Source organism: Hyperolius riggenbachi, chromosome 4, assembly GCF_040937935.1.
Source record: "Hyperolius riggenbachi isolate aHypRig1 chromosome 4, aHypRig1.pri, whole genome shotgun sequence".
NCBI lineage: Eukaryota > Metazoa > Chordata > Amphibia > Anura > Hyperoliidae > Hyperolius > Hyperolius riggenbachi.
In genome coordinates this window covers 398,041,276-398,063,491 of record NC_090649.1, presented here as the reverse complement: position 1 = coordinate 398,063,491, position 22,216 = coordinate 398,041,276, and the positions used below count along the sequence as shown (strand labels likewise).

General features: G+C 42.5%; 1 protein-coding gene across 2 annotated transcripts in view; it reads right to left on the bottom strand.

The window, feature by feature from the left end:
* Positions 1-22,216, bottom strand: part of NPHP1 (nephrocystin 1) — a 111,551-nt gene that overhangs the window by 75,543 nt on the left and 13,792 nt on the right. For both annotated transcript variants that reach the window (XM_068232259.1, XM_068232260.1), the window contains one exon: positions 2,153-2,226. In XM_068232259.1, the coding sequence (XP_068088360.1) occupies positions 2,153-2,226 (74 nt within the window). The remainder of the gene's footprint in view (positions 1-2,152; positions 2,227-22,216) is intronic.

Sequence of the window (22,216 nt, the reverse complement as noted above, 5' to 3'; positions counted from 1 at the left end):
GGCGTTACCCCCTGTAAGGCCACACGCATTACAGGGAGTAACACGCTGTGCATTACTATGGCAATACGCGCATTGCACCAGGATCGTACACAGCACTAATACTGTAATAGACACTGCTCTCCTGGAGTTAGTAATTCCCATGCACTGCCTGCACAGGGAAAATATACTGCCCTTTGGTGCATCAGGCCCAATGTACAATAGATTACCAAACATATATCAGTTTACATGAATCATGATACTAGGGACCAAGTCACACAGTAAACTGCTGCTGCTTTGTGCGCCATAATTGTTAGAATTGGACAGCATTAGCAGCAGCTGCTCAGCATCTTAATGGCTGCGACTAGTTGTTTCAATATGACACAGCCTAAGGGCCCTTTTCCACTAGAGCGATTGCGATTGCTGAATCGCAAAATCGCAAATCGCTAGTGATTTTTAAATCGCTAGGGTTGTTACTTTATCATAGAAATCACGAGAAGTATTTTCCACTACAGTGATTTGATTTGGAAATCGCAAATCTCTATCGCTTTCTGGAGCGATTTTTACAATGTTAATGCAATGCAAATGAAAATCGATTTGCAATCGCATAACAGAAAAATGAAAAATCGCAATCGCTAGCGTTTGTGATTTGTGATTGTGATTGCTAGTGGAAAAGGGCTCTTAAAGAGACACTGAAGCGAAAAAAAATATATGATATAATGAATTGGTTGTGTACTATGAATAATTACTAGAAGATTAGCAGCAAAGAAAATATTCTCATATTTTTATTTTCAGGTATATAGTGTTTTTTCTAACATTGCATCATCCTATAATATGTGCAGATTACACAACACTCAGCATTCAAAATGAGTCTTTCAGAGCAGTCTGTGAAGTAATGAACTCTCCTCTAGCAGAGGAAAAGTAAACAGTTCAATTACAGTTGAGATAATAAAAGTCAGATAACAGCCCTCTCCACGACTAAGTTAGTCGGAGAGCTTAATAGCTTTTTTGCATAGAGATAACAACTGGAGTTTCTCAACTCTTCCTGTACTGGAAACAATTAGACTGATGTATCTGATCTTAATGTTTTTTTTCTTAGCTGTACTACACATGCAAATCATAATATCATCATTTTTTTTCGCTTCAGTGTCTCTTTAAGTAGTTTCCTTTTACTAAAAAGTGACGTTACATTTTAATGAGTTTAAAAACCACGCAGTGCCCAAACATAAAACTTACAAAGTCATTTGGGTGGATTTCTAGAAAATACCTATAAACATACCCACTTCATTACAGAGATGCTCCCTGAATAAAATGAAGCTGATTAACCACTTAACAACCTCTGCCACGCTTATCTACGCCCCTTTAAAATTCACCTGAGTCACAGGGGCGTAGATAGGCAACTCCTGTTTATTTTCCTGCTGTGCGCGATCGCGTGCGCGATCGCGTGCGCGATCGCGTGCGCGTTCGCGTCCGCGTGTACGCGGACGTGCATACGCGTCGGGCACCCGCTGGTCTGTGATTGGCTGATGTGAACATGTGTTCACAAAGCCAATGACAGTGCTTATTCATGCAGAATGTGTGTAAACATTGCATCAGTCTCTTTGCTGTTACAGTTACTGAGATCACTCGTGAGAGGATCTCAGATAACTAACACAGCATTAGTGACTGATCAGCATCAGTGAGGTTTTTTTTAAATAAATTATACCCCCATTAAGCCCATTAACCCTTGCCTCCCTTAAATGTGAAAATTGCTGTGGTTTTTAGGTGAAAAACCCCGTGGTAGAGAAGTGGTTAATCTAGCAAGTGAAAATAATTGTCCTATTTTTATAAGAACATAAGAAGACAACAGATAAAATGTTGCTAGATAGGATCGTCTGGGTTTATTAAACCATTCTCACTGTGGAGACTGCATGCAACCAAATGTAAATTCCCCAGACATTCAGCAACACTCACTATGTTCCCCTATGACCCAGATGAGGGTTCTAAACTTTTGCCATCTAGTACCAGAAAATTAAAAAAAATCTAATCCTGGAGGTTTTCTACATCGCTTATGTTCTTCAGCATTCTCCAGCTTTGGAACCACCATCCATACTAAGCTTAGAGCTTACATAAGTTATCCCTGTTTTATGTTGAGATTTCCATTTGAAGACTAAATCCATTTCCTATGATATAATACCTTTGGTAAAAATCCTTTCGGATGGAGGGTTCTGAAGCATCCTTCTCTAGGGTCTCACGAAGTAGGTCATCAAGCTAAAAAATAAATAATAATCAATAAAAAAATACAATAGCAACAGATCAAATATACAAATAATGAAGTGTTTAACGTCCATCGAAACAAATCCTTTTTATTGCACTGAGATCTGGGGGATCTGCAGGCCAAAGAAACCGTGAACCAGTAAAGAGGCCTGGTCTGCTGGTTCACGGTTTCTTTGGTGGCTTACCTTACTCCATTGCTCTATGGCAGTGATCTGCAAACTTGGCTCTCCAGCTGTTAAGGAACTACAAGTCCCACAATGCATTTGCCTTTATGAATCATGACTTTGTCTGTCAGACTCCTGCAGTGCATTGTAGGACTTGTAGTTCTTTAACAGATGGAGAGCCAAGTTTGCAGATCACTGCTCTATGATCTAGATATGAATCTCACATACTTTTAGTGGTGGACAAGACTCAGCAAGAGAACACTAGCTGGCCTGCAGCATTGAAGTCCCATGCACAACTATTTGTTAAGCGCTGTTCTGTTACTTCTTTCTCTCATCTCCGTCATTACAAAATATTGAGGTATCAATGGGTGCCATGAACCCGTTGCTAGCTCAATGGCTGTACTTTTGTGCACCACTTTTGTTATATAAGAGGGGTGTTAAACTTAATCACGGAAGGGGCCATTATCTAAAGCATAGTCACCGGCCAAATTGTTTATTAGGATTTAACATTTATTGATCAGTATCAAACTAAATGGCGTAACCATAGTGAACATGGGGGGCAGCTCCTCCCCCTTCTGCAGAGTAGCGCAGTAGAACAGTTTAATATTTAGCTGCCCCAGTGCTGCTTCGGCAGAAAAGGATCAAGATGAAATGTGGCCCAAGGCAAGATGCTAGCCATCACTGCCCCATAGTCTTTTGGTAAACTGAGGTGGTGGGGAAGGGGTGTGGGGGAGTTCACAAGGCACATGAGAGGGTTTGGCTACCAGGAGGGGGCCCCATGCTAATTTCACTGGAGGGTCCCATGGGTTATTGCTGCACCTCACTTCAAACTGACAACGTTTCAACCAGAAACGCTGTCACTGGCGTGCTCCTCTGGTTGGCTCCTCTGCTTACTGCTTGCAATGATGCACATTTAAAGTACTAGAGGGCTACATAAAATGGCAAATAGGGCTGCATGTGGCCCCCAGGCCTTGTGTTTGACACCTATGGTATATACAGTCTGCTGCTTAGAGGTTATACCCCACAACCTGCCATGTCAGATACACTTCGAGTGAGTCATCTAACTATAACAATTTGGTTATCGTCAAACCCTCTCTGATGCTTAAGATGTCCTATTTCCCCAGTTTCTAACACAACCCATTTAAAAATTGTTCACTTGCTGCCTAATATCTTTCACTCACTGACAGGTGCCATTGTAATAAGATAATGTATGTTTCATTTATTCACTTAAAATGTCATTGCTTGGAATGTTGAGGCTGATTGATGCATTAAAGTTTTTCTCAACTAAAGTAGAGTTTCCTTTTTAAAATGAGAGATACACATGGCCAGCAAGTTCAATATTGTACTAGCAGTACTTCTCGGCAATCAAGTAAGCACTAAGAAAACATTACCAGTTGAGTGATTTTTAAGAGGAACTGTAGTGAAAATAACATAATGAATAAAATATGAATTCATAGATTATTTAGTCAGTGTTTGCCCTTTGTAAAATCTTTCCTCTCCCCGATTTACATTCTGAACTTTAGCACTAGTGGTAACATCTTTAGATCTGCCAGGTGAACTGTGCGGAATGTTCATTACTGAGAGGTCTATGCATACGGTAGGGAGAGGGAGGGAGATATTGCTTGCTTGGCAGTTGGAAAACGCTGTAGTTTCCCAAAATGCGACGATGTTCACAGACAGCAAACTGTCAGGACCTAGGTCCTGACATCACAATATGGGAGGGGTTTCACCACAATATCAGCCATACAGACCTGCAATTTCATGCAGCTAATGTCAGCGTTTGTAACACCACACATGTCCTCATTTGACACACAGTGGTGTTAAGAGGCGGCAACAAAAATTCAACATGTCACATGTGAGGATGAAAGCCACTGTGTTTAAATGCAGGGCTGTGGAGTCGGAGTCGGAGTTGTGGAGTTGGAGTCGGAGCAATTTTGGGTGCCTGGAGTCGGAGTCGGGAAAAAATGCACCAACTCCGACTCCTAATGAATTTGTAACTGTAATTAAAATAGAAAATATGATAAAATGTTCTATTTCTCAGATAATAGTCATCATAAATAATTTATACATACAGTAATAGCTGTGTTCAGTACACAAAAATGAAATAAACCAATCAAAATGAGTTACTTGTGCTGCTTCAATAAAGCAGTCCCCGTATTTTTAAAGTCAGATATACATATCTGATTGTGACTGTACAGTATATATGATGTGTACACAGGAATCTCTTATATATACGAAATAACATCTATGCTGTAAGTATAAAGCCTGATGTGTAGCCGTGTCACTAATAGAGATGGTCAATGAGATGGAAATAATTCTGCATTGATGCTGGTTTATGCAAATGTACGCACTCTCTTTGCTCATGAAATCAAATATGGTAATTTGATATGTTGTTAAAATTTAGTTTGGTGGCTATGAATTAAAGGGTACCTGAGGTGAATTAAAAGTTAAGCTTTATACATACCTGGGGCTTCCTCCAGCCCCCTTCAGGCCATTCGGTCCCTCGCTGTCCTCCTCCGCCACCTGGATCTTCTGCTATGAGTCCAGGTAATTTAGCCAGTCAGAGCAGTCTGGCTACGTGCCGCTTCCACAGCCAGGAGCATTCTGCACCTGCACAATAGTGCTGCGCAGGTGTAGTATGCTCCCGGCGGCGGAGTGTGTGCATGCGCACTACACCAAACTGCCTCAAGAACCTGGACTCATAGCAGAAGATCCAGGTGGCGGAGGAGGACAGCGAGGGACTGATTAGCCTGAAGGCGGCTGGAGGAAAACTTTAATTTCATCTGTCTCAGGTTTACTTTGTTACACAGTAGTACTATACTCTACATATGCTCGCCCCACAGAGCTGCAGGGAATCCACTGAGAATGTTGTGCACATTGAACACAGAGGTGTTGTCTATCACCCATAAACCTGTTTCAGATTGTGCATGAAGAATGTGTAATAGAGGAAGAATCTCCTCATTCCCCTGCAGAGTACCTGCACCTCATTCTTACATGTACCCACAGTCACATTGCCTAGGGCCTGATCCATGTTCAGATGTGTAATAGAGGAAGAATCTCCTCATTCCCCTGCAGAGTACCTGCACATCACTCTTACATGTACCCACACTTACATTGCCTAGGGCCTGATAGATGTTCTTTGTTCTGGTCTGTACCTTTTACAAGTACTCTTACCAAGGACTAGTTTTAGTCTAAAGGGAATAAATATAGTAGTCTACATATCCTTCTCACTTCAGTTGTCTTGTAAAATTCCTAAGCGTTGGCAGTTAAGAGACGAATTTCACGTTACATACTGTTAATCAACAAAATTGTAATATGCAAATTAGAGGAGTCGGAGTCGAGGAGTCGGTGTAATCCTAAACTGAGGAGTCAGAGTCGGTGGATTTTTTGACCGACTCCACAGCCCTGTTTAAATGTAACTCCATAGGGGAGCTGCCTTTCCAAATGCTCCGGCAGAGCACAACCAAATAACCAGCCAGCGCATTCACCACCTTCAGCCTCCTTTGGGAAAAGAGGCTAATCCACTTCAACTCTAGGACTAAACTATACCGGCAGCAAATTTTGAACGATTCTGTTAGAAACACTGTGGAAAGAATATTTGCCATGAATCCTGATATGTACATAGCTGAACTGAAGCATTGAGTTTTTTTCAACAAAAGTGGAATCCCCATTTAAAGTTGTGTTCTTGCAATGTTTTCATAGCATTAATATCCTGGAAAGCACATAGGGTAGATGAAGCCTATCATCAGTTCCCAACCTCAGAGGAGCCTAAGTGATCATACACTACTTGGCCAAAATTATACCAATACCCCCTTCTAATTAATGGCTTTGATTACTTCAGCCTTGCTTTAATTAGTAACAAATGCACAAGATTAACCATACTGCCATGTAATATCATTAGACAGTTGCATCATTAGATGTTTACAGTAGGACGGCTTGCACTGAAGGCCATAATGACTTTCAGTCTGGTACCATCTTAAGGACCTTACCTACAGCGTGATTTTTTGCGACAATCGATTTTTTTCACAATATTGCACAACATTCTTAAACGAAAATTAAACGAAGTTTCCTGATGCATGCCACCTGCTGGAATCGTTCATTTTTGAATGACTGCCATGCTAGATTAGATCGTTCTGATCTACATTGACTTTTGGGGGTTTTGCCGCAATTGTGTAAACGATGCTTGCAAATTTGGCCAGATGGATCAGGGAACAATCGTTCATCGGCGAAGATCCCTGATCCATCTGGCTGTGATCCGCCTGTGGGTACTTAGCTTAAGGGACCATATACATATACCATCTTAGGTACTGTACATGATAAACAGTACACATTCACCACAAACTGCATATGTAAATGAAATGCTTTCATACTGTTGCTGAACTGTATTTACATCATGGTTATTCTGCCCTCACAGTTCTCCAAATATAGCAGAACAGAATATGCTGCATTAATAAAACCGCAGCACAATGCAATACCGTGCAGCATGGCTCTCTTGCAGCTGGACCGCCCAAATACATAAGCCTTTACAATAATTCTAATCCTAATACGAATAATACTAGCCCAGCTAATCCAACACATTAGTAGGGATGACCAGTGATATGCATATAATTCTAAGTTAATGCAGATTTTATGCCAATTATTTTTCAATTATATGCAGCTTGAAAATGGACCAATCAAATGTTGCTGCAGCTACATCTGATCAATGTAGTGTAACTGTTAGCTACCTTTCCAGATTTTGCTACAGATGGCAAAAAATGACAGTATATGCAGCAAGCCAACCAGGATAGAGCATTGCTGGAATGGCATAATAACACAGGGTGAAATGTGGGCTATATGAAGAGGATGAGCGGCAGGGGATCATGATCAGCAGGACACAGCTGGGGCGATAACGGCTGCGAATCAACAGGAGACAGCAGGGTTGTCTATGGGGCAATCACAGGGCAGCCTAATGCAGTGATATAATGACTGTGGATCAACAGGAGACAGCAGGGTTGTCTATGGGGCAAGCACAGGGCAGCCTAATGCAGTGATATAATGACTGTGGATCAACAGGAGACAGCAAAGTTGTCTCCGGGGCAATCACAAGGTAACCTAACACAGTGATAATGGCTGTGGATCAGCAGGAGAAAGCAAGATTGCCTCTGGGGCTACAGCTTTATCAGGGCCGGTTTAAGCAACAATGGGGCCCCAGGGCAAAATAAACCTGGGGGGCCCCCCAACAGATACCCAGGAACAAAAATCGGCATTAAGGGACCTTTTTTGCAGCTAGTATAGTCAGGGTGTGAAGCCCCAATCGATCGGAACTTCACATTCTGGCTACCCCAGCCTGCATGGGGGACAAGGGGTTAAAAAGTTTCAGGAGTGGGACGCCACATAATTGTAAAAAAAAAATTCCCACACTCTAAACATAAAAAAAAAATTGGGAAAATAGGAAAAAATGCCAGGGATCTTCATACAGCCATATTGCGGCTGTATAGCGATCCCTGGCCAAAGCGCTGCGGCTGGACCCCCTGGAAACCCCGTCAGGAAATTTATTGCTCTTTCTTTTAATGCATGTAAAATAACACTACCGTTAGGTTTGCTACTAAGAGTGACATTTACCACATTTAAAAGTATACTTTTTTCCTTCAAAACTTTAAAATCGATCGATTTTAATCGATTTGCTCAAAAACTATAAGGACTTTTTGAAAAATTGTTTTTTTTTTCTTATTCCCAATGATCTCCTTAAAGTGGACCCAAATTAAAAATACAAGATTTCAGAAATAAAATCTATTTTCTAAATTATAATAATAAATAGCAGTCTTTTTTCAGCTGCATGATGACAAATATAAAATATTTTACATTTATTGGAGGAACCCCTCCCTTCCTTTCAAATTGGCGGGATTTTTCCGGCAAACTGGTGGAGTAGATGGTGTCCGGCAATGGAGGAATTGCTAATGGCTGCCCCCAATATAACCCTAGCTATGAAAAGAGAAGGGTGAAAAGCATGCACTGAAATGATCATAGGCTTGAAGGAGTGTTTATTTATCTTTGTATGTGTCAGAGTGGTGCAACTAAATATTTTTAATTAAAAAAATGTTTGGTTTGGGTCCGCTTTAATGCTGGATACACACGGTGCGTTCGCGCACTCGATTTTCCCGTCGATTCCCGTCGATTCGTTTATTTCCAACATGTCCGATTTGGATTTCGATGGATCGTTAGGTCGATTCGCATGCAAAGTATGCCGAATCGATCTAACGATCCATCGAAATCCAAATCAGACATGTTGGAAATAAACGAATCGACGGGAATCGACGGGAAAATCGAGTGCGCGAACGCACCGTGTGTATCCAGCATAACATATCCTGCAAATTTAGGGTTTCTAGCATTTAAGGTGGATTTGCTATTAACCGTTAAAGTCGGCAGGTTTTTTAATGTGTATTTTTTTTTCCTTTTAAACTTTAAAATCGATTTTCTCAAAAACTATAAGGTCTTTTTGAAAAAAAAAATTCCTCTTGTAGCCACTGGGGGCCCCTACAAGCTCAGGGGCCCTGGGGCAATTGCCCCCTTTGCCTCTATGGTAGCGCTGGCCCTGAGCTTTATGGTCTACATACTAAGCTTTCATAAAAACGCAATGTATTCTGACTGCCGCAACAGTTTGTGAAGGGCATGCTTCAGCTTCCAAACACCCCTATGCACAAAGCCAGGTTTACAAACAAATGGTTTATTGTCTGGTGTGTAAAACATACACACGTCCAACTTTTTCTTCCAACTTGTCATCCGACTTTTCGTTTGAACGACAAGTTGGACGTGTGTACACGCAGTCGACCGACTAATAACAGCCAGTTTGCCCAATCCGCTTGGTGGATCCGTTGGACCAACTGTCGTTCTAACGACTGTTAGGTCCGTACGTATGTACAAACAACCTGTAGTTGTTTGTCTAAAGGGGCCCATACATTGGTCGTTTTCAGCCTTCGTTCGATTCGATCGGTCGATCAATCGATTTGCGGCCGATTTTGATTGATTTGATCTATCTGACAGGATGGAAAATCTAGGTTGATCTGCTGCAGGCAGCAGATCAATGGCCCATAGAGTTGCATTGGACCTAATGGTCCAATAATGCATTTAAATCGATTTTCAATAGACTTCATTCTGAAATCTATTGGAAATCTGTTACTAGTGTGTGGCACACATCAGATAGATTCCTGTCAGAAATCTGATCTGATGGTCGAATCTGCTGTAAATCTATAAGTGTATGGCCACCATAACTAAAAGACTTTCAAACATACAGTTGTTTGATCAGTCTTTTAATCTAGTCCATTGTTCTCTCCAGTCCATTGTCCATTATCAAGTTGGTTAAACAACATGTAAATTAGGTAAATTAGCATGTCAGCCGCTTTATTGGTCAGTGTGTACATGATGTCTGAATGACTTGTTGTTTGTACTTCACGTCGTTCAAACGACCAGTTTAAACGACAATCGGGCATAAAGTTGGACATTAACGGCAGTGCCAAGACCTAAACACCTAGAGATCCACTGGAACACCAAATGCATGTCTGAATACAATGATGCTCTACTAACAGCGAACAAATCCTCAAAACCATGTCTCACAATCTAGCGGGCACCTTTCCCTTGCCTTGTAGATGCAAATACGGCGGAAATAAATTTAACTGCAGCGTGAAGCCAGCTATTGCCAGCGCTCAAATTACTAAGCGACTACCACTATATACACACACTTGATGACACTCAGCCAGGACCACTGTCTCAGATGAGAATCTAGAGTGTGTACAGGTGTCACCTGATCTTTAGTGGCAAAGATGCCTAAGTGATGCCCAACCACATTGTGCTCCACCTTATTCCACCAGCTGGAAGATGCTTCATGGTTGTGCCTTGTCCGTCCATAACAAAAAAAAAGCACCTCTAGCCTGTAGGCTAGCAATGTGTCTTGTCTGTACAACACTCAGTCCCAAACTGTCTTCCGAGGGGTTGAGTCCCGATCCATCCGGGCAACAGTAATCATGCATGTGTACCTAGCTTTAAAGTTCTAATTATAGTTTCAGTTTTTTCATATGTTACAAAACAAAAAAACAAGTAATAGCTATAAAAAGCCAAGAGTCCCCATTTTCACATTTGTGTGACAACAGCAACTATATTGCACGAGTGTGACTTGGAAAGACATCTCCCTGATCTCTTTGCCCGTCTTCAGAGCCATATAATTAAAGTAGCATGATCATGAATTATTTGACATCAGCTAATCAGAGAATCTCTACCCAGACAAGCACAAGCTCTGCCACGTCTGCCATACCAACACATATCTAGGAAAATATTTGTACTGGAGTGGCACAACAACATCAAAATGCTGCATGATGTACATTTGGTATGCACTATAACAGTGGTGGTGAACCCACAGTACGTGTGTCAGAGACCCTCTGTGGGGATGTGCACTATTTCATAGCAGGGAGGTGCTGTGAAGGGACGCTTTCCTGCACCAGTCACCACCTGGGTTGAAGTTACGGAGGGGGAAGAAATGGGCACATGCAGAGTTGGCAGCAGAGGGGTTAAATAACTCACCTCTTCAGGTTCCACCAAAGATGCACAAGACCCGCCTTCCTTCTCCCACTCTATGGTGCCAGCGACAGGAGGAAGAAAGGTCTTGTGCGTCCTCAAAGGTTTCTGTAAAAAAGTGAGTCACTTAACCCCTCTGTTGCACACTCTGCATTAGGTGGGGTCATCTGGCTACCTATACCTGTACCTGGGGAGGACATCTGGTTGCTTATAATGGGGGTGGGGTCATCTGGCTGCCTATAGTGGGCGTGGTCATCTGACTACTTATACATGCATGTGGACCTTGCCTTAAAGTACAAATTACAGTTTTGGTTTTTGCGTAGACTGTATTACAAAACAAAAAAAACAACAACAACAAATAAGTAATAGCTATAAAAAGCCAAAAGTCACCCTTTTCCCATTTGTGTGACAACAGCAGCTATCCTGCATGAGTGTGACTTGGAGAGTCATCTCCCCGATCTCTCACGGTTTTCAGTGTTTCAGAGCCATATAATTAAAGTAGTATGATGATACCAACACTACATTTGCTTATATAAAAGGTGGACTACCAAATTAGACTTTTGGAAACTCTTGTACAGGTAAAACAAAGGTGTTGCCTTTATTTCACATAATGCCTACACTCCTAGTATCGCATAAATGACACTGACTCATCACACGTCTCTATTCACGTGTCACACCCAAAGAGTACTTTTCACCACTGAAGACAGTTACATAATATCGGAATATATAATCAGAATTTGTCCTAGTACTGTATAATATTGAACATGATATTGAGCAGATGTACTGGCAGGCTTGTGCTTTGGCTATTGCAGTGCCTAGCATTTCAAAAACCTGCCACATCACATCACATGGCAGCACTGAGGTTTCTGCATTGCTTCTAGATCTATTCCTACCTATAGCCTTGGTTCACACCCATTGCAAAGGAACAGGGGAAGTATAAACAAAAAACACTTTTATCAATTTTTCTATGCAGAAGTTCACTAAAATCCAAAAAGCAGTAAAAAATACCTGTATATACTCGTATATAAGCCGACCCACATATAAGCCAAGGTACCTACTTTTTCCTCAGAAACCAGGAAAAAGTGATTGACTCGGTATAAGCCCCCTCCCCAGTAGCCATATCTGCCCCAGTACAAGTCATCCTCTCTACCCATAGACAGATGTGCACCAAGGATGATACAGCTGTGTCTCAAGATGCCACTAGATGGCGTCATAGATATGAGACGCAGCAATTGCTGGGGGATGGGAGGCCCCCAGTTGCAGGGGATGGGGGGCCACGGACACAGCAGGGAGGCAGCTGGCAAGAGCAGGATCACTAGTGCACAATCCTTAAACTCCTCTGCCAATAACAAAACCTGCTCCACTGACTCGCATATAGGCCGAGGGGTAACTTTTCATCACATTTTTATACTAAAAAATAAGGCTTATAAGCGAGTATATACAGTACATGTTTATGTTCCTTCACAGGTCCTCTACCTAATAAAGGTCCTTCATAGGCACTACTAGATTTAAGGCAGCCTCATTACTGTACTGATTGAATACCGATGTGGTCATGTGATCAGAGTTCTCCTGCTAGGCACTGAATTTATGCCTTCAGTGAGTGGCCCCTGCATCTGCTTTAGGTTGGGAATGGATGGGGTGGCGTTTTCAGGGTGAAAGAGCCCTTCATGTAAAGCTCTGTGGTAGAGCTGCCAGGATTGGTAGTTGCCATTACCTTACCCATATTTCCATAATAATTAGAGGTCTGAAACACCGCTCTCTCCATCAGCAAGACCGTGGCAGATGGAGGAGCAGGGTACAGACTGATCTCTTTATAAAGACTCACTCCTAAAACAATGTAGTCAAACAAAATTCCCTGGGATACCTTTTTAAAGTAGGAGGAAAAAAATATTTTACCTTTTGAAATATCTATATTACAGAAACCCCAATTTTACTTCTTGAAACACTGCTGTTTTAGGCCTCATTCACACTTTGTGCGCTTCTGTCTGTTTTTTTTCAGCACATCAATGTTACAGATACATGTTTCTGAAAAAAAGTGGACAGAAGCGGACAGAAGCGCACTGGTGTGAATGAGGCCTTATAAAAACAAACTGCAAAGTTTTAGTATTTATATAGCACTGAAATTTTCTGCAGCGCTTTACGGAATACATAGTCTTATCAATAACTGTCCCTCAGAGGAGCTCACAAATTAATCGCTGTGGCCACTAACGATACATTTTGCTGAACGATTGTTTACAAACAATTCTTCTTATCACATATGATCGTTTGGGACCACTAATGGACAAAAATCTCAAATTTAATCCAATCATATTAATGAAATTGATCAGATTTTCGGATCCCATCAATCGGATTGGATTGGTTAGGAGATTTTTGTCTATTAGTGGTGATTATTTCCAATTGTTCAAATGAAGAATTGTTTGCTAACGATCATTCAGCAAATTGTATTGTTAGTGGCCACCTATATTCATATTTTCATCATAATCTAGGGCCAATATTTAGGAGAAGCTAATTAACTTCTCAGTATGTTTTTGGAATGTGGGAGAAAACCGGACTGCCCAGAGGAAACCCACTCAAATGAGGGGAGAACATATAAACTTCGTGCAGATAGTGCCCTGCACAGGATGGGATTCAAGGCAGGGACCCAGCGCTGCAAGGCAACAGTGCTACTCACTATGCCCCCATGCCTCCTATGATATTATGGATGTATATTATAAAACTGATGTGCTCGTCAGTCTAGGAACTTCAGGTCTGTTATGTGCTTCAAGTCATATCTGTCTAACCTTATATGGTTGTGGTGCTGAGGAGAGTGTGATGATGTCAACACGGTACTCCTCTACCAGACATAAGGGAAAGGCACTGAATCGTAAGACGCACTGCATCATGGGAGGCTTGCTTTTCTCGCGGATTTTAGACTTCAGAGGGGAATGTTTTAATTTTACGTACTGTTCTGTCTAAGCAAAGTTTGATATATAGGATCAAGGCAATGGAATCGGTAAAACAATCATCTGACTCCAACTCCTCAGTCTATGAAACCCCAGACTCCAGGTACCCAATAATTACTCCTACTTCGACTCCTCGACTCTGACTCCACAACCCTGTATATATAGGATACATTATTGTAATCTGCAAATCGACAGATCTGCATTACATTTGGTCTACTTTCAATCTAACACTCCTAAAATATGAGACTGCATCAGGACAGAAAACATATACACATCTAGGAAGCAGCCTGATGCAGACCGCTGTCTGTTCACAGTGTGATCTTCTTCATTACCAATATCCTTGTGAAAAGTGCAGGGCTCTTCATATAATCTGAAGAGATGAGGCTCTCAGCAGTATCAGTCAGTAGACAGCTACTTGCTTTTTGTAGAGTCATGACCATGAGTGGAATAAAGCTGTTCCTGTGGCTTGTGTGCACCATAAGTAGATAGCAATTTAAATTAATTAAACTTTAATGACAAGCTTAGAACTCCTGCGGCTAACATGACAGCACTAACTGCAGGAATTCTAACTTCCTATTACTGGCCGAGTAAATTACATCTAAAATGTTCCAAGGCAGTACAGGTCATTCTTTCAATAATGATGAAGAAAATAGGAAAAGACAACCAGAAGAGGGGTCTTAAGCTATGTCCTCACCGGGCAAAAGGTCCAGTGCCGTCCCCTTGACAACGGGCATCAATCGACACCTCTTCTTGCTTGCGACGTCATGCGGCGTTACACAATAGGCGCGAATGGGAAGTAAGTGATCGAGGTACTTTGTGCGCAGTCATCTGGGATCTTAAACATCCTATCCGCTGTGTCCGTCGCATAACGACGCACGATCGCCTGGGGGAGCAACATTGTTTAACATGCTTTTTTTAAATGATGTTGCCCAATGTCAGGTAACATTGCCGCAAATATTGTGCCGTGGGTATGGGCCTTTAGAGTTAGTCCTTCAAAAGTACTCTGGTACTGGGGACAAACCTATTGAATAAAGCCCATGGTTGTCTAGATTACCGTTTGGGGAGTGTCCTGGTGCAGCTTGTTGTCTTTGCCCCCCTCCCAACCCTTGTTTCTCTCCTGCCTCCCACAAGTTGCTCTGAGCATTGCAGAGTGATTTTTGAGCAGTTCGAAACTCACCCCTGTGCAGGGAAATCAAAACGCTCATAGATGAGTGCTCGTATTTGCTGTGCACGTGAGGCTTGGAACTGCGTCTGCACTGCCGCTAGGGGGAGCTTCTATGAAAAACAAATTCAGATGCTGTCAAAGTAAATAGAAGGTGAAACACTTCTATTTGGCTTTGAAAACACTGCTGACAACATTTTAGTACTGATAGTTCAAAGGGTCCTTACTTCTGTTTGCTTTGCAAGTAAATGTGCTTTGCACATTTTTCATCAGATTGTCATAGCTGTTGTTTACAAGTCTTAAAAGTGCATCCCTTAAACAGGCCAAGCGGTTTGACATTATAAGAACTGTGTATTGACTCAACCAACTACTACTTCTTACTAGTTATGAAAAATGTACTTTCTTTGCTTTATAGTTCATTGATCTAAAGTGGGCCTTCTTACATCTGTAGGGTTCACATTTTACAAGTGGCATTGCTCTAATACCCCAAACCAGGTGGTTCTCAGCCTACATCAAGGCTGTACTGTGTTCTTTGAAGGACATATGTAGATCCATTTTTACATAAATTCAGTGGCAACGGATTGCATTTCGTGGATTTGGTTAGTAGGCCACCCCATGCTGTTTTTTTATTTTAACACTGCGCACTCAAAGTACAACCATATCCGTCCTGTTATTTTGAATAGCAATACATCTTGATAGCACATTGCTAATGGAAGCCTGCTGTTTATTGCAGGTCTACATTTAGACATGAGAGACAGCTTTCCTGAGTCATTTAGAAATACTAGATGAGATAATGTATGCACAAATTAGCTCATAGGTTTTAATTAATGTTCTTAATTGGAGACAAAATGTATGCAAAAATTAGCTCCAAGGTTTTAATTTATGTTCCTAATAAGGAACAAAATGTATGCAAAACTTTTGTGATAAGGGTTAATGTTAGTGCACGTTAGTGAATCGTGAGAAGCCAGCACAAATGAGGTAAAACATGAGGTAAAACATGCGTTAAGGGCACTCAGGCAGGGAACACATTTGCTGGAATTATGCGCATTTTGCAACGGATGGCAAAACACACATAGCTGCACTGGCTGGTGAGGTCAATAGGGATATGTAGGCCGGAGCAGCTCATTGTAGCGCAACCAAAAATAAGTGCTAAATAGCGGGCGCCAGGGCCACCCGCTATGGAAACTGTTGCTACCAATAGGGGACGAGAAGCCTATTTAGTTGCCCGGGGAGGAGGCTTATTAGTTGCCCGGGGGGTTATTAGTTGCTGGGTGGGGTTATTAGTTTCTGGGGGGAGGGCTATTTGTTGCGAGGCTGCCCGCTATGGGAACTGTGGGAGGCGAGAAGCATATTTAGCCGGCGACCATTTTTTTTGTCGTGGGGGGTTTATCAGTTGCCGGGAGGGGTTTATAGTTGCCTGGGGAAAGGGTTATTAGTTGCTCGGGGGGGGGGGGAGGGTTATTAGTTGCCCGGTGGGGAAGGGTTAATAGTTGCCCGCTTATCAGTTGGGGGGAATGGTTATTAGTTGTTCAGCAGGAGAGGGTTCTGCGTGAGAGTAGGAAGAGGATAGGTCATAGTAAAATATCAGCAAATATTCCCGATATTTCACTAAATTAAATAGGTTGTGGAATATTCGTAAATTTACCAATATTCTTACCACTATAAAATGCTCCCTTTTATTGTTTTTTTCCAAACCGCACCCAAATTAGCATGCAGGGTTTTCAAATGTATGCTATGGAGGCTGCCATATGTATTTCCTTACAAACAATACAAGTTGCCTGGCAGTCCTGCTAATCTTTCTGGTCAGTAGTGTTTGAATCACATATCTGAAACAAGTATGCAGGCATGCAGCTATCTTATCAGATTTTTTTTTTATCAGAAACATCTAATCTGAATTCTTGTTGGAAAATCGATCGTAAATCAGATCGGACCTGTTGGAAATAGTCGATCTGACAGTAAATCTGTCAGAAAATTGTATCATGTGTACCTAGCAATAGAGGCAAATGATCAGCAAAATTGCCAGGCAAGTGCTATTGTTTAAAAGAAAATTCATATGGCAGCCCACATAACCCTCTCACTTCAGGTTCCCTTTAAGTCAGAACACTAGCCGATGAATGTGTTTTATTAATTATGGGTGATCTGAACGTTTCCAAACTGGACCACATAACTAGCTAAAGATCTGGTGGTAATGAAAGAAACGTTACCTGGAAATAGAAAACATTATCAGAATGTTAGCTTGCTAAACACTGCATAGTTATGCTGTAACTCCTAACTGACTACATCACTAGCAATCATTTAAATGAGTAGAACAGAGAAGAAATTTCCTTGCATGTTATAATGACCATGCTGGGACCAGAAGTTTTTACATAACTAGCATTCCCCATTGAATAATAAGAGCAGAATAATGCAAACATCTTACTGCTTATCGTTTAAATATGGTTTAACATGGCATGGAATGCTGAGTCACTGGAAAACATATTCGCCGCACACTAAAAGAGTACAGAGGGAGATGGTATGAAAAGTACTATACTGCGCAGCAGAGCAGGGACAAGGTCCTCCAGCACCCAAGGCTGAGATACCAAAGTGCGCCCCTCCATCCCTCCCACCCCAGCTGTCACACACTGATTGCTATTAGACTGAGAGGCAATCCAGGGCCCCAACCCGCTAATCTCTATCTGGCTTGCAGTCACTGTTCCCCTTTTCCTATTCCTTTCTGCTTCAAACACAATAGGGGTATGATAGCTGAGTAAGTTGTGCCCCCCTCCTACATTGCGCCCTGAGGCTGGAGCCTCTCTTGCCTCTGCCTCGGCGTGGCCCTGCTGTATCGCAGCAGACAATCACATTCGGTGTATGGAGCTACTTACGACTTATAAACAACAGTTGTAGTTAGCTTGCACACTCATATCTCCCAACTTTTTGAGATGGACATGCCACAGCCACACCTCTAGTCATTCATACACCCAAAATTCATAAGCAAAGATGTTGTTTTAAAATCCAAACCGCTGTGTGTGTTTTCTCTATCATCGTTAGTATTCCTTAAAGGGGACCTGAAATGGGGTCCCAAAAATGTTTTATACATAGCTGGGGCTTCCTCTGGCCCCCTTCAGGCCGGTCGTTCCATCGTCGTCTACACAGCCGCTCCATCTAGGAAATCGTGCACACCCCCTGTAGCTAGGAGCGCTTTGCACCGTACTGCGCAGGCGCAGAACCCTCGTGGCCAAGGGAGCACCATGGGGGGAGTGCACGCAGTCAGACTGTGCATGCACCAACAAGCAGATTTACCGGGCTGCCTAGCAGAGGATTGACACTGGCTGGTAGATGGCTTCCCAAGCCTGTTGAAGGCTCTCTATGTGCGGCTACTTCCACACCAGCTGATGGAGAGCAGGAGCGGTGTGCACCTGTCGCCGGCCATACCTCTGCGGCACCCCTGGTTCCCAAACTCCCACAGTGATTGGTCAAACTGGTGGCAACAGACCGGTGCAATATCTTGGTCTATATGGAGGGACACCTGGGTCACCTGGCATGGTCCCCCCCCCTCCCCCCACCACCACCACACACACACACACACACACACACGCACACAAACACTTTGGGGGGAGAAAAAGCATCTTATAGTCCAAAAAATATGTAAAGTTAAACGGAGTTATCAACCTCTAGTCAAAATTTAGTCATACAGATATCTCATAGGATTGCTGATGTGGATTCTAGCAGTCTGGAAAAGGGAGTATGGAGACATATGGGGCAAGTCACTAGAGTCTATCATTGTAAATGGAGTCTATAATCAGTTTAACAATACCGCAAAATATAGGTATTCTGTGGTTCTAGCATGGAAGCTGGAGAAAGAAAAATTCCTGAAACGGTGCTGAAAAGAAGCTGCTATTTGTACTGTACTGGAACTGCAATTTCATTTTTGGACAGTGATTTTTAAAGGGAACCCAAGGTGAGAGACATATGAAAGCTGACCTATTTATTTACTTTTAACCAATGCACATTGCCTGGCTGTCTTGGTGATCCACTGCCTCTAATACCCTGAACAAGCATGTAGATCAGATGTTTCTGGCAAAAGTTTCACAAGCTTAAAGGGACACTTAAAGAGGAACTCCAGTGAAAATAATGTAATGAAAAAAGTGCTTCATTTTTACAATAATTATGTATAAATGATTTAGTCAGTGTTTGGCCATTGTAAAATCTTTCCTCTCCCTGATTTACATTCTGACATTTATTACATGGTGACATTTTTACTGTGGGCAGGTTATGTAGCTGGTGCTAGCTGTTTTGGCTGTTAGAGACAGCTGTAAACAGCTAATTCCTGTCTGTGAGCCTTGTTACATTGTAACAAACTGCCAAAAGTACCGCGGTACTCAGAGCTTCTTGTGGGAGGGGTTTCAGCACAAAATCAGTCACACAGCGCCCCCTGATGGTCTGTTTGTGAAAAGCATTATATTTCTCATGTAAAAGGGGGTATCAGCTACTGATTGGGATAAAGTTCAATTCTTGGTTGGAGTTTCTCTTTAAGCCAGGAATAAAAAAATCTTTTTCACTTTCCAGGGACTTCTACCAGCCCCCTTCAGCCGTCCCGTGCCCTCACAGTCACTCACAGAGCCTCCAGTCCCCCGCCGCCAGCTAGTTTCGTTTTTGCTGACAGTCCCGGCCACACGTATTTTTCTGCGTGTTCCTGTCAGCATTAGCGTCCTGCACCTGTGCAGGACACTATTGAGGATGGGAACATGAAGAAGGATACCTGTGGCCAGGCCTGTGCAAGTGCAGAAGGCCCGCCAACTCCCTGTCAGGGCCTGTCAGCGAAAACAAAACTAGCTGGCGGCGGTGGACCGGAGGATCCGTGAGTGACTGTGAGGGCACGGGACGGCTGGAGGGGGCTGGTAGATGCCCCAGGTAAGTAAAACTGATTTTTTTTTTCTGGCTTAAGTGTCCCTTTAATGCTTGTTTCAGGTAAAATAAGTAATTTTGCCTTCTTAGCACTTCTTTTTAATAAAGAGCTTGTTGGTCTCTTTTAGCTGTTTATACTTTCCTAGTGGTTCTGGCTCACCATGAGCTATATGGGTATTTTTTGTTTCAGGTGTGTGATTCAGACACTACTAGCCAGAAAGCTCAGCAGAACTGCCAGGCAACTTGTTTTGTTTAAAATGAAATAAATATGGCAGCCCCCATATGTCTCTCACCTCAGTTTCATTTTAACTAGAAAACAAAAGTTTGCTCTCTTAACTTTTAACTAGAAGTTACTGAAAAGAAAAGAACCAGAAAGACAGTGCTTATGCCTATTGATGTTCTCATGCGCCCTCTAGTGGAATCTTCATATGGCTAACTCGATGTCTTGGGAGGTGGAAATGTTTGACAGTATGGTCAAACAAGTACCGGTACTTGTAATTTTGAGCTGATGCAATCATTATGTTCCTTTTTTATGTAAATTTACGTAGCTTGGAATTTGACCAGTGAAAATTATCAGCTACTGCATCCAGAATTAAGCTGCAGAAATTTGTATAAAATTATTGCAATGCTAGTAGAATTAACTTGAAATGATTAGCCATGCTTTGAATATCGCTCCTTATCAGTAGATATTTTATAGATGAGTCACAGCACCATGCCTTTATGGATCATTATTTATGTGGCAAAGCCTCAAAAGGTTTAAGGAAAATAAAAAAGGAAGCAGCAGTGGTGTACCTACCACAAGGCTACAGGTGCTCACAGCACTGGGTGTAGTCATGGCTAGGGGTGCCGCTGTGGTGCTCTGCCACTGTGTTCTTCCACCTGGGATCTTTTTTCATAGTTTGGGTAACATTTGGGAAAATAGCAGCAGGCAGTGCAGGGGACTATACTACTTCTTACACTGGACGTAGCACCCTCCCCCTTCCTGTCCTGTGGGCAACGTGTCTCTTTGCTCTCTACTGTACATACAGTCTGCAGTGAGTGAATGTGCAGAGCAGCAGGGTGAGTAGAGAGAACGATTGCTAAGCTGCAGCTGGGACATTAGCGGAGAGAGGTGTTAGGATGTGTTTAGTGCTTCAGGAGTTGCCTGTCATTAGTAGCCATGTGCACTGGCTGCTGTAATACCAGAGTGCCCTGGACTATTGATTATTTATCCTGATCAGAGTAATTAATCAATAATGCAGGGCAGTCTGCTGTTGCAGAAGCCAGTGATACAGGTGTAGATGTAGTGAGCAGAGAAGCAAGCTCCAGGCAATTTAGATTAGCTTGATTGCAGGTAATCTTATCCAAGCTCCCCCTCCCAGACGGTTGTCTTCCACCATGACCTTTCCTCTTTACAGATTTCAGTGGCTTCTTTTAACAGCATGTTCCTGCCAAACAGCACTGGTGATGTCTGCAGTCCTGGCGAGAGGTCTTCCTGCCATTTATCCTCTTCCGCCAGGCTCTCTGTGTTGTACCTCTACCTCTTTATCCCCCCTCCTCCTATGCATCCCCTTCTTTTGTATGTCCTCCTTTTCTGACTGTCATCAGAGGAGCTCACAATCTAATCATACCATAGTCATACTCTAACATCTTATTATATTATTATTATTATTATTATGTATTTATACAGCACTGACATCTGCAGCTTTTTACAGAGTACATAGTCAAGTCACGACTGTTCTCAGGGGAGCTCACAATCTAATCCCTACCATAGTCACAGTCTAATGCCCTACCATATTATTATTGCGTATTTATATTACACTGACATTTTCTGCAGTACTGTATTGAGTATAGAGCTTGATAACGGTTAGCTCTAGCTACATCTTTACAACTCATTTTCACTAAAAATCCGCCCAAATTTGCAGCAACTTGCTCGGGGCCCCAACCTGTCAACCCTCCCAACAAAAAAAAATTGGTTGTTGGGGGGGGGGGGGGGGGGGGGTTGTCTGTAAATAATCAGCACTGGGTGTCAAATTCCCTAGGTACACCACTGGGAAGCAGAAAGTTTGAGCCATTATAAATAGCGGTTATACTGTGAAACTTGGGCACTCGCGGGGCCTAATAAATAGTGTACAATGCCCAATAACATAAAATATGGCTACAAATAGCGGGCTATTGGCTCTCAGGATTTTCTTTCTTTTCAGAGTTACAGACTACCCAGCATACTCATGGTAAACCAAAACTCCTAAGGCCTCGTTCGCATCAGGGCCGTTTCTGTGCGCTTTTCACAGCGCACTGCCCTGTGC